Source organism: Polistes dominula, unplaced genomic scaffold (genome assembly GCF_049000335.1).
Source record: "Polistes dominula isolate Pdom_NZ unplaced genomic scaffold, Pdom_raw_medaka contig_12, whole genome shotgun sequence".
NCBI lineage: Eukaryota > Metazoa > Arthropoda > Insecta > Hymenoptera > Vespidae > Polistes > Polistes dominula.
This window is the reverse complement of record NW_028301116.1, coordinates 143,346-159,143: the sequence shown is the minus strand read 5'-3', so window position 1 is coordinate 159,143 and position 15,798 is coordinate 143,346. Positions and strand designations below refer to the sequence as shown.

The window sequence follows — 15,798 nt, the reverse complement described above, 5'->3', positions numbered from 1 at the left end:
CGATACGGGGTGTGTCGATAGCAATGTATGCCACGGAGCTTATTGTTAGATAGAAGAGGCACGCTCGATATAGGCAATTTATCATAAATTGTGTCCTCTAAAAAAGTTACCGAACACCAATACTTTTTTCTGCCACTAGGGCGGGCATGATGATCACCTCGATTCTAGCGACATCACAAAAAACCGTTGAGCATTACGTATTCGTAAACATACATGTCGGTAAATATTTTTTAACGATGTTTAACATTTTTACGTTTTTTAAGAAATAAAAATAGTATTGTTGAAAATGGTAAAAAAGTGTGCTATGAAAAAGTGTTTTAATGGCTCTTTAATTGAAAGGAAATTAAAATCGGAGTTAAATCAATGACAAACAGCTTTATTTAAAGTACCAAAGGTAAGATAACCTTACATATATCAGTAACTTTAAATTATTCCTAATAAATAAAATTGATTACAAAATATAATTCAATTGATCTTCATTTAATGTTCTTTCTATATAATGACTGTAGTATATTATCTTAATATACACTTGGCGAGTATTTGAAAATTGACGTATATAAAATTGCCATATGAAATAAATAATATAAAATAAAATGTATATGAATAAACAATGCTTATTACAAAGTTTATAAAAAAGTAAAGTAATTACATATGATATTTAAGGTAGCCTATGAACAATATATTATCAGTTAAACAAAAATTATTTGTCTAACAAAAATTAAATTTTTTAGCAGTTTAATATTACGAATAGTACAATATCAATTTCAATGTAAATAATTGAATTATATCGATGTGGTCAATAAATTTCAACGGTGATATATACATTAATTAATAATTACAATATTTGTTATTGTTTTATGCAAACTAGGACCCCGAAATGTTGCAACTATGGAGATCAGCAATATCTCAACAACCTTGTCACAAAAATTTGATCTGCGAGTTGCATTTTAACAGTGACGATATTCTTAAAAACTTTGAAAAAACAAAGTTGCAAAATGGCAAATTCTTTGAACTTTCAAGGTTTACAGTTGCTTTAAAAAAGGGTGCAATTCCAATGTTGCAATGGCAATGGCAATGGCAAATGTTGTCACGAATGGTGATACAACTTCATCAAATCATTTTCGTACCAACAATCACTGTACTGATAATGAGTATTTGCACGAAACAAGAAATGTAAGCGACAAGGAGTGTCCTACAATTGGTGTTGGCCAAAACAAAATTATCAATTAAAATTGGTGATGATTTGACCGTTCAGGTATTTCAAGTTAACTATAAGTGCGTGCTTGACCACAAGCTATGATTTCATTTGTCGCTATTTAAATTATTTTTTTTTTATAGGTAACTATCTTGGCAACGAAAGTTCCTATTAATTTGAATTATTCAATAATATCGGTAGCATCATTTTGGAATATGCTACGAGAAATAGAAACTTGTCAGTTCTGTAGCGGTGCTGGAGTTAACGGAAGGTTTGTTTCTATTACTTTTTTTTATTTTTAAAATAAATATTTTCCAGTACATTAAATTCTTATAAAAGACAGGTATATACTTGTCGTACGAAAAAACAAAAAATTCTTGACTGATGAAAATATTTTAAAAAACGAAACATATTTTGAATATCAATTTTCTTGAATCAACAAACTTTTTTTTGCTCCAAGAAAATTACTACTTGTTACAAAACAACCTTGGTCATTCTTTAAATCGTCTTAGCTGGAGAAAATTTGTTGCGTAAAATAATCAAAAAATGAAGGAAAATTTAAAAATCGATCTCTTGTAATAACTTTTGATATTTCTTGTATGAAGCTTTGTAGCTATTTTGGAAGTACATTGACGATTATATAAATTCTTCATTAACTTATCTTATACTCGTCATTTTTGTCAAATACAAGTTTTAAGATACAACTGAAAATTAATATATTAAGCTTTAATGTTTTACTATTTTTTTAATAGATGCTCAACCGCATGTCAAGGCATTTTACTATCCGATAAAAAATATAAACGATTGAAAAGAGAATATGTGTGTTCGGTTTGTCGTACATTACGGAAGAGGTTATTAATATCTTCAAAGAAAAAGAAAGAAGATGTAAACTTCATACGAAACGAAAATGTTTACGTCGTCGTACTATTGAGTCGGTATATGAATGTCATGATTCGAATTGAAGGTCCTGCGCTCTACGATAAATTACGCGAACATCAAATATTACCATTACCTTGCAAAGACACATTGAACAGATATATTAATAAACTAGACAGCGCATTTGGTTTTCCCAAAGCAATATTTGATACTCTTCGTTTGAAAGCATCACGAATGGAAAGTTGGGCCAAAAGGGATATAATTTATTTTATGACAATCCAAATAAACTTTGGCTGTACTAATTATCTTTTTTGATTGGTAACTAAAAATAAAATGTTAAATAATATTACTATTTTTTACTCCATTAATAAAATAAAGGTATTTTCAAAATCAGCAAACAAAAATTACAGCTTCACTAACATTAAGCAACAATATGTTTAAATTTAGATTCTAAAAACCCATTAATAAACAATTATATTGCAACAGAGATAATAATATTTAGCTTGTCATTGCTGAGAATAGTTGTTTTAAAAAACTAATCAAATGAACACAATCACATAATATTAAAATCTATTACATTTTAACTCAACCATTTATCATAGGCTAAAAATGCTTTTTTTGCTGTCTTAAATACTGTAGAATAGTCATTCCATTTTGAGTAACTGATTTAATTGTCTTCAAAGTTTCTATATTTATTTTTTTCTTTTTATTATTTCTGCAGGTACTTTATTAATTGATGAAATTTCTTCTAAGTGAAGCGGTAAAATGAAATACTAAAACAATGGAGTTCAATGGTTTTGTCAATTAAGGTGATTATCATTACAGTATTAAATTATTTTCAGACTCCAGATAGAATGGTCAAAAAAAGTCATTGGGAGGTTTTATATCAACATGAACTTCAATTTAGATCCAACTTAAAAATATCCTATAAATTAATAACGCAACATATAAACCCAGAAGGATATCAGAAAATGAATTTAAAGCTTTGAAGCTGAAGAGGTTCTAAATTGAAGAAAATGCAAAAGATAGATTATGATGATAACCCTGGAAATAACTATCTTGCAATTACTAAAAGCACTTTAACAGGATTCAAAATAACTTTAAGAGGAACAATCGATTTATTGAATTTTTTACACGAAAAAAGCAATTTTGATTATTTGATGACTGCTTGTCTCAATCAAGATAAGTTGGAAGTAAGTATTTATAATCAAATTTATGTAATCTTTGATGATACAGTAACATTGGAATTGATGTTAACAATTATTATGTTTGCGATCTATTATAGCTGTTCTTTAGAATTATCAGAAATGCTTGTGGATGCAATGAACACTCAGATCCCATAATTTTTGGGCAAGTACTTAGGTTACTGTGCTCTTATTCGTTGGTTACGCCACCAAAAGGATCAAATGTTACCTCAATAGAGCTCTTAGAATCATTGATGGAAACGAAGGAATCGCTAAAGCTTAGCAAACATCGAAAGTTAAAATGAATAAATCAAACAAATAGATTCAATCATTTATTGTGGGTTTACAAGAGAAACAGGGTGGCTGCTGAACATTTTAAAAATTTACTCAATGGTACGAGTGAAAATGCTCCTTCTATCTAAGCTCCGTGATGTAAGCTGATATAAGTCACAAAGTGCACAGGTAGAATTAATTGAGAATCTAAAACGAAATTGTAAAGGTAACTGAGAAACAACAGTGTGAATAACAACATTGAATGTTGTTTTATAAGATGTTTTAGAAATTGATAGAGGTTTTCTTTTGTATTACTAACACATGAACTGTTTCTCTGTAATAAACAAAGATTTTATTATTTTATATCCAAAATACAATATAGTAATTTAATCTAATTATTAATCCTTTCTGTTTTGATCATATCATTTCTTATTGTAATCATTGTTTACATATTGTTTCAAAATTGCATTGCATGAATAAACAATATGTCAAGAAGCGTCTTCAAATGTAGTTTGGTCCTCTCAGAAGTGTAATAATACTACGCCTAAAAGTAAATAGCATATTATTTTAAAAAAAATTAATCATAAAACTGAATGAATATCTAAAAAGAAAATATGTACAACTCTACAAATCCTCCGTGGTATGATACTTAAAACATTCTAGTACTTTCCTAAAGCCACTTTACATTTCGCGCATTCCTATTTCCCCACATAACATTAAAACTTTCTAAAAATTTTCTTAAACATTTCTTGGAAAGCTTTAAGTCTTTCAAAGAGATTTCTAAAAAATATTTCTACAAGGTGGAAAAGTCCGCGTTTAGAAACTTGCAAATGATTTCTAAAAAGGTTTTTGAAAGATTTTTAAAAATCTTATCACTATATTTTGGATGATGAGATTAGGGAAATGATAAAACTATAGAAATGATTAAAAAAAATGTTAGATTTACAGGAATTATTTTTTTTGAGATTTATGTCACCTAAATTATTAAACTTTGTTTAGAGAAATTGTTTGTTTGTTTATATCCTAAGTACACTGGTGACTACTTCGAAAAAATTTTATAGGTCATTTCCCTGCGACAAACATCCAATAAAGTTGAATATTTGATTTTTTTACTTGATCCATCAAAATACATAGTGCATAATAGGCCTTGATTTCGTCTAAAGTGACAGGATAACAAGTGTCGTCCACATACCGTTTTTTACGCTCGTCGTGTATTGTCTCATCTGCAAAGCGATTTGTTTCCGTAATCAGAATTTTCCAAAACTTGTTATCAAATGTAATAAAGAATAGATCTAGTAATCTTGGATTGTCGCTTAAATTATTCAAGACAGACGCTTTTATTCCATGATGTTCAGAATACTTCCAAACTATTTGCGTGTTTTTTACTTTTTACCAAATCCATAATTGCTGTGTCGTACTTTCCTCTTTACTACTTTCATCTATAATCATACGCCTTATACGCTTTGCGACTGGCATAATCGCGTCACTATTAGAGGATTTGTTATCAATGCCTTCATTTAACACTTTTGTATCTTGCATTTTGAAGGGATTTCTTAAATTTTAATAATTGAAATGGTTCGTAACAGCAACGATAAGAATCGTGACTAATTGTCATAAGGTATTAACATTCAAACATGACCGTAACGGCCTTGTTATGTTTACATTTGGCCTAAGTATCTGGTCGCGAGTCTGAATCGCAATATTCATGTTTGGTCCAAGTATCTCATCGCGAGTCAGACTCGCTAAAGTACGGGAAAGGGTTAATACTTGAATGACCGAGACTTTATATATACCTATATTACCCAAAGCAGTCAAAACGACTGCTTTGTGAAAGAACAACTAATGTGTACAGAAATTTATTTAAAATAATTTTTTATATTTTTTTATATTATTTACAGTTATAAAACGAGTTATTAAAAAATATTAACAATAAAAAATATCATGTGTGCAGATCACACGTGTTAGAAGTGAAACCTTCAAAAAATTAAGTTTCGAGAGAATCAGACGAATGCACAGTTTCAAGACTAAGTTAATTGTAGAATTTATTTATTATAATATTAATACCATATATATCGAAGGGCACCGATATGGTCTCTGGGTGGAATAGGTGATAAAAAATTAACTTTTCCAAATTCAAGCAATGAAAATGGAATATTAAATGCGATAGTCATAGATAGACACCAAAATCGTAGGATGTTTATCGAGGAAAATATAATGCGTCTTTAACTACTAACTAAACTAAACTAAATAAATATAGAATATCCTTTTTTTGAAACTCAAGTATAAAATTTTATTTGTTAGCATGGTTTTCAATTTCTCGTTTTCATCTATATTTTTACGCTGTCTAACAAAACATTTTAGGAATGACGAAATAAAGATGTTACGAAAAACATGGAAAATACTGCTGGACTGAACAAAGGATCTGGTACAGATATAATGAGAGATCATACATATACATATACATGTACATTAGGGTGAGTCAAAAAAATCAATTATTTTTTTTTTTACAAGTGCCACGGAAAAATGGGTTGCTAGACACCTTAAAAAAATTTTCACCAAATATGAGCTCTTAATTTTAATAGGATGATCCTCCACATAGCAGTTTTTTATTTTTTTCTCAGTCCAATAGAATAAAATTCATACCTCATTATTAATTGATTGTACAGAAAAATGTTCTGAAAGAATTTTGTAGGAAATTTAATGCTCTACAAAAAAAGTATCTTATATTTTTTCCGTAAACCTCACCATTTGAATGATATTGAAGATTTAAGTTTGATTATTTTAAGACAAATTTCATTTTTGTTTATGAATTTTATAACTCGACAATAAATGACTATTAAGAAGTGCACAATACAAATTTTTGTAGGAAATTAACTGCTCTATAAAAATGGTGCTTTATCAATATGCGTAAAATGTTTTTGTGGCTAATTCCAGCTTGTCTTTTGATTTCGCGAGAGCTAACGGATGGATTTATCGTAACTGCGGCTAACACTTCCCAAATCGTTGGATAGGACGGGGTGGGCTCATTCATTTTCCGGCTAGATCACCAGATCTAACGCCCCTTGACTTTTTCTTATAGGGCTACTTAAAAAATAAAGTTTACGCTGAGACTCCGACTACAATGGCCGATATGAGGGATCGTATCGTCAATGAATGCAAGAAAATAACATCAGATACATTAAGAAACGTTAATGAGCCATTAATTTCTCGATTCAGAAAGTGTTCTGATGCAAATGGTCGCCACATAGAACCTTTTTTGTAAATAGACATACAAATTAAAATATCTCCTTAAGTAATAATTTTTTTACATAAATAGATTATTACTTTTTTGTAATTAATATGAAAGAGCATCAGATGATGCAATAAAAAATATATGATTCCGTTTAAGAAAACATTAATGACCTTCATATGCCCTTTACACGTCCATCTACAAAAAAAAAGTACCATCAGTATGAACCCCTTTCAAAGCCATTCAATTCCATGTGAAACATTGTCTGCTACACGTAATAATAATAACGTAAATTTAGATGGTAAAATGTGCTGACCCACCCTGTATATGATACGCGTTATTCCCATCTTTCGTCATTTTTTTGGAGCGTTATTCTTCTTAATTTTTCCTTTCTTTCGAATCCCCACTTCGCATCTTTTCGAATGACAATTGATCGTATGATCATTCTGCTTTTGGTCACGTACGCCATAAGCACGCAGCGCCGCACACACCGAACACAAATCATTCTCATGTACTAATACTTACACTATCAGATCACGATAAAAGAAAGAATATTTTTCTTGGTTTTACTTTTAAGAATATCGTCTGGAGCTATTATCGAAACATCTTGTATGCACGCTTTTAATAGTAATCGCTCTCCGTTATCTACGTCTCAATTTTCTTTCTATTCATACGAAACAAAAAAAACTGCTTCCTGTTCATTCTCGAATTTCTTTTATCCTTTCAAAAGTGAACGTAAAATTTTTATCAATTTTTTTAAAAATAGAAAAAAAATACCAGAAAAAATGCAAGAATTATTTTGAAAGTTGAATTTAAATTAAATGTGTTCCTTTTTGACTCGTCGAAGAAAGACTCGTAGCATTGTGCTATGTAAATTTCTAAATTTCTAAATTTTTGATATCCCTAATGTTAATCAGAGAAAGGATTTTAAGTACGTATATTTTACTGTTATATCTGTTTCAACATATAATACGATTTAAGCGATCAAAATCCAGGATTCTTCAATTGTATAATCTAATGCAACATGGAGTTTTGTTTAATGCAATTAATGGACTGACTGAATATATTCAATTGTATAATCTAATGCAACATAAACCTTCGTTTAATACAATTAATGAACTGATTGAATATATTCGAAAATATAATGTAATATTTTGTAAATATTGAATATTATAAACTAAACGTATAGATGCTTGATAATATTTCTGTAATATTATAAACGTGTATGAAATTAAAAAAAAAAATCATGTGTGCAGATCACACGTGTTAGAAGTGAAACCTTTAAAAAACTAAGTTTCGAGATAATCAGACGAATGCACAGTTTCAAGAGTATAAGATAATTGTAGAGTTTATTTATTATAATATTATTACCATATATAATAAAAGTCACCGGTATGGTCTCTGGGTGGAATAGCTGATAAAACGTACACTTTTCCAAATTCAAGCAATAAATATGGAATGCTGAATGCGATAGTTATAGATAGGCACCATAAAATTTTTTTTGTTAGTATGCTTTTCAATTTCCCGTTCTCATCTACATTCTTGCGCTATATAACAAACATTTTAGGATAGATTAAATAAAGACGTTACGAAAAACATATGGAAAATACTGCTAGACTGAACGAAGGTTCTGGTAAAATGCAATGAAAGATCTAATAAAGATATTCTCTAGAAATGTTTTTTCAACTCTGTAGCCTACCACACTTCGAGACCCTTATTATTTATAACATATCTCGTCCTTATTCTATGGACCACAAACTTATCTTTCTAAATACTCTTGTCTAAATAAAGATCTGAACAACGAAAAATCTAAAAAAATGCATTGAATCGTATCGCTCTCTCAGCTTATCGAACTGTGTACACTACGAGTCTCAAATTTCAGCTCCGTGGTAAGCTCCACCGATTCACGCTGGGCGTTCAACATCTTCAAAATAATTTTATTTTATTGAAAAATTAGTATAAGTTTCTTAAATACGCAAATATCAAAATTTGTAATATAATTTTCATATATGCATGGGTCAGTACATCTCTTTGGATATTTTTCATAAAAACATATAAAAATCAAATTTAATAGACATATTTTGTCTTTATGCATCAAATATATTTTATAAAGAAGCAAAATATAAAAATGTGACAGTAATTTACTTGCTTTTGAATGGAATTTGTTAGCTGCTTTTCATTTATTCCACAGTATTCTCTAATTCTTTTTCTCTGATGTATCTTGTAATCACTCTTTTTTGTAAAATATTGCAGACAATACAATGATTATATTCTATATATTTTATAATTATTAATTATAATATTTGCAAGATAAAGAATTTAATACTAATTTTTTAATAAAATAGAAAAATTTTTAAATAGAAAAGATATGACACGTTTGGTAAAATAAAAACAGACCACGCACCTTCTTTCTTTATTTCGACCGTTGGTTCGTTTAGTCCTTATACTTTTGTCGCATACCTACGTGCTTATCTCTGTTTATTCCTTCTACCCTTCTATCGCTCCTACCTACAAACATTTCGAGTATCGAAAGAATACGTGTCCACGCTTTGTAGTATGCAGTCGCAGACAAACACACACATATTTAACCAGGAGCGATAACTACGAAGCATATCATAAAGAGTAGACCGAGAATAGGAAAAACTGTATAGCCATATTCCGTCTCTCTCTCGCAGGCTCAATCCTATATTTTTGTCTCTTTCTCTCTCGTTATTCAGTATAGCAGCCGTTACATAGCTGCGTTTCCGTTTATTTACTTTTCAGATCACTCCCATTCTAAAGAAGTTTTCACTTCAAAAACTTAATAAAGTCCAATTTTTATATTTTTTATTGAATTTTCATTTTTTGAGTACTTTGAACCGTCGTAGGGGTGAAAGGGTGCGTTTTAGGGGAAAAATGGTCTGAGAGAGATAGGCCTAAAATTTTATACTCTACAACTTTTATTTGAAACTTTTTTTGATATTTTCAACATATAATCCAAAAATCGTATTTTGGGGTAGTTTTTAATTTTTTTCACCCCTTTCCCGGTGGTTGAGAACTTTTTTACTTTGCCCACAGTTTTGTGCGCATTTTTCTGATAATTTCCATATTTTTTCAGCCGTATAGCTCAAAAACCCGATTTCAGGGCTATTTTGACTGGACTAAAACCCTTTATACAGTGTCGGGCCGTTTTAAGGTTTCTGATTCATATCTAAGCACGTACGTTACCATAAAAGGAAATAACATTCCGATATTGTAGATCACGTTTCTTTATGCATTGTTTCCTTTCCCAAAAACATAAGATTTTCCTTCAGGTGATCCTGATAGGTGGACCCTCCTATTATTAGCCAATAAGTCCCATTTAGGTTCTTCCCTCTCCAAAGGAGTGTAACTAACTTATGTATAAAATAAACATGAATGCTCTGAACAGTCAATGAAATGTTCTCTTCTTACGTAAAGTGAGTTTCAATTTTAAATGTAAATGAGAAAATGAATGATATAAAAAAATGTATAATTCTTATAACGTTTAAATACGTATGAGAAAACATGAGAACATGAAAAAAATGAGAAAAACACATTAATACTTTTTTGTATTAATTTATTTATTGTAAGCATTTATAAATACCAGTTTGCAAATATTTGCAATTTATCATTCATGTAATTATTAAAATTCGAAGAAGTAAAAAAAGGGTCTGTACTGTGCTAATAGAAAATTATTACGTAAACGTATATACGTAATACTTTTTACATACATACTTTTAGCGTTTACTACGTAAAGCTATATATGTATATTCCTATTACATTATTTACTTCTTCTATTATATTTATTTACTATCTAAAAAAATTCATGAAATATTAAGAAATTTGACGTATCGTTTTGCATTATTATATAAATAGTTCTTATTAGTTTTAATTATTCGAGAAAAAATACATAGTTCTTTCTTTCTTATTAAAATGTTTATTTAATATTTTAGAACAATTTAAGTTGGACCGCGTGTTTTCAGGTTTGTAATTAGAATAACGTAGTAATTCTCAACAACTTTTATAGAATTTATAAATTGGCCCACCCGCGCTAGATCCGTACTAAATTAAATATTTCATTTCAAAAATGTCACATGAAATAATAAAGAAACAATGTATGTGTAATTCTCATTGGCGAGACGTTCAAATCCGAATTTTTCTTATCTATTTTAATCTTATTCTCAAGTATCGAAAAATTCGATTCACGATTAAATCAATTTATCGATTACATTCAAACAAGATGTAGACAATTTAAACGATATTTATAACAACACTGACTTTAATAAACAGGTTTTATGATTGGCTAATAAGGGCTAATAAGGGCTAATATTTGGTTGTGATTTTAGATTAGTTACCGTTTCTTTCTTTAACTGACTTTACTGAACTAACAGAGTCTTGGTTTGACGTTTATCAAACATGAATTGGGATTAGATTATGGTGAAATAATATTCTATTTATATATGAATTAGTTATATATCGTTATATATATTAGTACATAATTCTTTTTTAAATTTTATTTTTGTTATGTTAGGAAGACAAATCTTTTTAGGAAACTGAAGTCCTTTACCTGAAAGTCTGTGTACTAAGTAATTAATTAATAAATAGTATTTTTCAAATGATAGATAAAGTAGAACTGAAATAAAATATATATAAAAATCGTTCAGCGTATACGCGCATGTTTGCATTTTTTTCCTTTCCAATTGATATGCATAAGCGCATGAGTGTGTGTATTGATGAATGTTAGATCCAATGTGTTCAAGATAAAAATTTATAAAATATTTTTTATAGAAAAGAAAAATAAAAGAAATGTAAAATTAATTTAACTACGATTAACTTGTTAAAATATGTAATATTTTCAAATGTGTTTTTTTTTCTGATTGGTAATATTGTATATTTCATAGATAATAACACAAATACTGATATTCTAAATAAAAATTGAAAATGTTATGTATTTAAAATTTATTTTTTATTAGAAAAATTAATTATTACAATTGTTTTATTTGGAACATAGTACTGACAAAAATAATAAATATTATCGTCTGATAAATCTCAAAAGTATAGTTTAAGCTGGTTTCAAAGTAATGGAAAGTTTTACGCTAACATTTTTAACTGATACTGGATTATCTATTTCAACAGTAAATTTTCTCAATAAACTAGCAGCTATTGTTTTCACTTGTGCCATGGCAAATGATTTACCTAAAACAGTAATATTAAAAAGGCATGTACTTTGGCAATAAAAAGTTTAGAAACTAAATAAGAAATGCATAATGTTACGTCCTAGAGGACGAAGTAAGTTAAGTAGTAATAGTAATGCCTGTTGTGGTCACTCTGCTTTCACCGAGTTTAACCGGGCTGGTTCGTTTCTCGTTTAGAATAGTGATATAATCTGGCAAAAAGCGTACGGTAAGAGGGTGGATTGAGGAAGGTTTTGAAGTAGGGGGAAGATTAGAGGACAGCAGCTCTGGTTTAACAACAATTAAATGATGATAAAAATGATTTGTGACTTACAGTATTTAGTATAGTTGCTGGTTGCTTCCGAGATTGCACGGCCTCCGCTTGGGCTGGTTTCTTTCCAACGGGGTCGAGACACTCAAAGACCCGAAGTTAATTATTTAAATATTGAGTAGCTGATAGCTATTAGTTAACGTCCAAATATAAATCGAAGCCTAACTATAAGTTAGATTATAAGTATCGAAATGACTAACTGAATTTATAAATGTTGAAATAAACTATAAGTGGTAAGTTATGCGTTAAAACCGTAAGTGAGAAACTATAAGTTATAAGTGAGAACTGAAAGTGTAAAACTATAAGTGTGGACTGTAAAAGGAACTATAAGTTAAAAGTGAAAACTGCAAGTGACAAACTGTAGGAGAATGGAAAACCGTAAGTTGAACTGTAAGTGCCCGCGGGGGCGATGAACTCTGGCTTATATAGCCCCCGAAAATCCTTCGTGGAGGGGGTAGCTCTGGTACCCCCACTCTTAATCCTAACTGGCCCAAGCGTCCCAGGCATCCTCGTTCGAGAAAATTCTCTTGTCTGCATAGACTACAAATACATTTATATATCTAACATTTCCCTACATATACATATAACCTCGTAGCTTACTACTCGTGTGTTACATCTTCCTTATGCTTATTACAATTATTCTCATTTACATCTCGTTAATACTTAGTCAACCATGAATTCGTTATTCTCGAACGTTTGCATTATATTATCCTTCGATTAGCTACGTACTTAGCGCAATTCTAGAAATTAATTATTTGTACCTTATCCTAAGACATTCTTTATCCTAAGGTATCCTTAATTACATATATTCAATCAGGCGCATAATGTCGCAAATTACATTGTCTCGACGCGAAAGTATTTTAGAATATTCTTTGATTCTCGAAGGTTCTACAGAGTAACATTTCGTTGGGCCTTTGCCAGCATCTCCTAGCCTGGCGGCACTCAGTCGCGGGAAAAGGTTTTATGACTTGAGGGGGTTAACATTCGGTTGCAAGGGGGACGGTCATTCCCAGGATGCAGGTAAGGGTTGCCTACCTGCGTTATAGGCGGTGGTTTTATGACAGGCTTGCGAAGGTGGAGGAATTTCCCGGGAGATCTCCCTTTTTTATTAGTGGGCCCATGCGAGAAAATCGAAACATATCGATTGCTATTAACACCTTTTAGTTGGTTACATAGCGAGTCTCGGACGTGACTCTTTTCCTTTAGCATTTATTTACCCTTTAGCATTTATTTACTCTTTTATTGCCCTTGAACGTTGGTTAAAGGAAGTTAGGGGTTCAGCAGTAAATATTACTGATGCCACGGAAAATCTTGGAGTAGTGTCGGATTTTAATGTGTAAACCGGTATTTATTCTTCCAGGAAAACATTCTTCAAGGAATGTTTCTATGGTTCCGACTTGTGCTTTGCACGGGACAGTCCTTCCACTAGTTTATTTCGATAAAGAGAACGAATGTTCGAGGGTTACGAGTAATAATTATTCTTCTATATGTACTACTTATAATTGTTTCTATTGTTATTTGGTGAACTACTGGAATGATGTCTCGCGCAACTGGATTTGAATCACTGCGAAAAATTTTGGGTGGCGAATCGTGGCGGAACGTCAGAATAATAATGTGCTCTTACCTACACATCCTCGATTCCCAGAACCAAATGGAATGAAACACTTCGGATCATAATTTCCCGGAAGAAAACGATCAGGATTAAACCGTAAAGGATCCGTCCAATATTTATCCTTTCGGTGCATAAAATATATCGAAAAAAATACTGAAGTATTTTTTGGTACTACAATGTTGTCGTTCACTTCATATAATAATTAAATACATATTATTATTACATAAAACATTAATTTAAATACTGGAAAAAAATAAGAATAGTATTTTTTATGTATATGAATACCTATTATATCGCTACATGATGTTCGTCCAAAAAATGGAACAGGAGGAAAAAGACGAAGTGTTTCTTTAATGACTCGTTCCAAATAATACATTTTCTTAGTATCATCGTATGTAATTGGATCATCATTCTCATTGCTTGAACCGTACATATCGTACAGCTCCTTATAAACTTCATTCTACAATCAAAAATGACAAATAAATAATACAAGTTTTGTATAAAAATAAATTTGATTTCTAAAAGATTATGATAAATCTGATAATGCTTAATGGTTATCTTTATATACTTGAACTTCCGAATACGATGCAGTATTAAAAATAAAAATGTAAGAGTTCCAGCAGAAGTATCACTTCCCTAAAAAATAAAAAAATTGTAAAGAACAATTTATAAATAAAAATAAATCTTATCTAATCTAAAAAAATAAAACTTACAGCAAAAATAAATGTGTTTATTTCATCACGAATATTCGCCTCCGAATATTCTCCGGTATTGTAAAATGATTCAAATAATGCGTCGAAAAATGGACTCGTATTTTTTACTTTATCTTTAGGAATAATAACAAATTATTTATTATTTATATCAAAGATAACTATCCATAAATACATTACTAAAAGAATATTTTTGAAAATGATTATTCTTACTCGCATATGGACCATTTCCTTCACGGGTAAATTTCTCTTCCTGTATTGACTCTTTCTTTTTCCTTATAATCTTAACGAATAAAAGTTATATATAAATATATATGAAGTATAAATAAAATATAATTTTTCCTAAAACTGTATTATATAGTTACAACCAAAAAATTTGGAACAAACAGTTATTTTTTTATTCTTACCTCGTTTGTTATATTATTAATGTATGCGAAATGTTCATCTAACCGCTTTCCTAAAGATGAATTCTTAAATATAATATTTGGGTACAACCACAATTTTGACATTCTTTCTATAATCATATCCATCCCACTGAATAAAAATAAAATTTAATAAGAAGACAAATATAAAGTTATACTATATTATATTATAAATATAATAATTTTCTTTTGATTATTACTTTCTCATATATTTATCAAGTTTGCAGTCTGGGATATTTTGCAAATTTAGATCAGATTCCAATAGGCTATCTGTCAGTACAAAAAAAAAAGTAATTTGTTATAGATTTTTACATATCTTGATATTTTAAAAATTCTGGAGTTTCCAAGACTCACCAAATATGATGTCCAACGTACATAAATATACGTAATGAGAGATATCTACCTTCTCTCCGTTTCTAGTTTGTAAAATGTTTACTAGCCTTTTTGAATTCTTATTAAATGACTTCATATAATATAAAACCATTTTGGAATTGAATTTTTGATCTAATATTCTTCTATGTATTTTCCATAATGACGCTTCAAATAAGAAAATATTTTTTAATTTTTTTCTTTTTCTATTTTTTTTTTATATATTAATTAGTAAAAAATTAGGGACAGTTATATCTTTATATAATTATTTACACTCGTGGGTGTGTAGACGTTTTATGCAAACGTAAAAAAATAAACTATTATTACCAGCAATACTTTATAAGAAATATTTAAAACATACTTAATTATACTTTGAATTTGGTAGTTGTTTTATATTAATTAAAAAGAAACCATGTGAGCTTA

The 15,798-nt window shown here is 29.6% G+C and overlaps 2 protein-coding genes and 1 long non-coding RNA gene across 8 annotated transcripts; 1 reads left to right on the top strand and 2 right to left on the bottom strand.

The window, feature by feature from the left end:
- The first annotated feature begins 186 nt into the window (after positions 1–186).
- Positions 187–3,905, top strand: LOC107073429 (uncharacterized). 6 transcript variants are annotated; one of them, XR_001476743.2, is made up of 6 exons: positions 187–394; positions 869–1,255; positions 1,339–1,466; positions 1,948–2,389; positions 2,793–3,264; positions 3,357–3,905. XR_001476743.2 is itself a non-coding variant. In XM_089176972.1 (5 exons), exons 4-5 carry the CDS (start codon positions 3,088–3,090, stop codon positions 3,558–3,560), a joined length of 381 nt encoding a protein of 126 aa, XP_089033098.1. In that variant the 5' UTR covers positions 205–394; positions 869–1,255; positions 1,339–1,466; positions 1,948–3,087; the 3' UTR covers positions 3,561–3,905. The 6 variants fall into 6 exon arrangements, 1 of the variants encoding a protein (XP_089033098.1); XR_016178106.1 differs by having other exon boundaries at positions 188–394; positions 1,948–2,449; positions 2,914–3,264; XR_016178105.1 differs by having other exon boundaries at positions 188–394; positions 1,948–2,449.
- LOC149031023 (uncharacterized) lies at positions 3,758–7,293 on the bottom strand. Its single transcript, XR_016178107.1, has 2 exons — positions 7,078–7,293; positions 3,758–6,955 (listed from the first exon to the last, which is right to left on the bottom strand). It is a non-coding gene; the product is annotated as an uncharacterized LOC149031023 (long non-coding RNA).
- A 4,489-nt stretch (positions 7,294–11,782) lies between these two features.
- On the bottom strand, positions 11,783–15,526 carry LOC107073425 (cytochrome P450 4C1-like). The gene is made up of 8 exons (XM_089176807.1): positions 15,361–15,526; positions 15,207–15,276; positions 14,992–15,118; positions 14,798–14,867; positions 14,588–14,700; positions 14,160–14,510; positions 13,887–13,995; positions 11,783–11,953 (listed from the first exon to the last, which is right to left on the bottom strand). The coding sequence occupies exons 1-6, from the start codon at positions 15,488–15,490 to the stop codon at positions 14,163–14,165; spliced, it is 858 nt and encodes a 285-aa protein (XP_089032933.1). The 5' UTR covers positions 15,491–15,526; the 3' UTR covers positions 11,783–11,953; positions 13,887–13,995; positions 14,160–14,162.
- Positions 15,527–15,798: the final 272 nt, after the last annotated feature.

What these genes read in the sequence shown, in the direction of transcription:
- LOC107073429 (XM_089176972.1), top strand. Translation starts at nt 3,088, where the DNA reads ATGCAAAAGATAGATTATGATGATAACCCTGGAAATAACTATCTTGCA. An exon ending in TCAATCAAGATAAGTTGGAA is followed by an intron (nt 3,265 to 3,356) that starts GTAAGTATTTAT and finishes GATCTATTATAG; the next exon opens with CTGTTCTTTAGAATTATCAG.
- LOC107073425 (XM_089176807.1), bottom strand. Translation starts at nt 15,490, where the DNA reads ATGGTTTTATATTATATGAAGTCATTTAATAAGAATTCAAAAAGGCTA. An exon ending in CTTGATAAATATATGAGAAA is followed by an intron (nt 15,119 to 15,206) that starts GTAATAATCAAA and finishes ATTTTTATTCAG; the next exon opens with TGGGATGGATATGATTATAG. An exon ending in TAAACACATTTATTTTTGCT is followed by an intron (nt 14,511 to 14,587) that starts GTAAGTTTTATT and finishes TTTATTTTTTAG; the next exon opens with GGAAGTGATACTTCTGCTGG.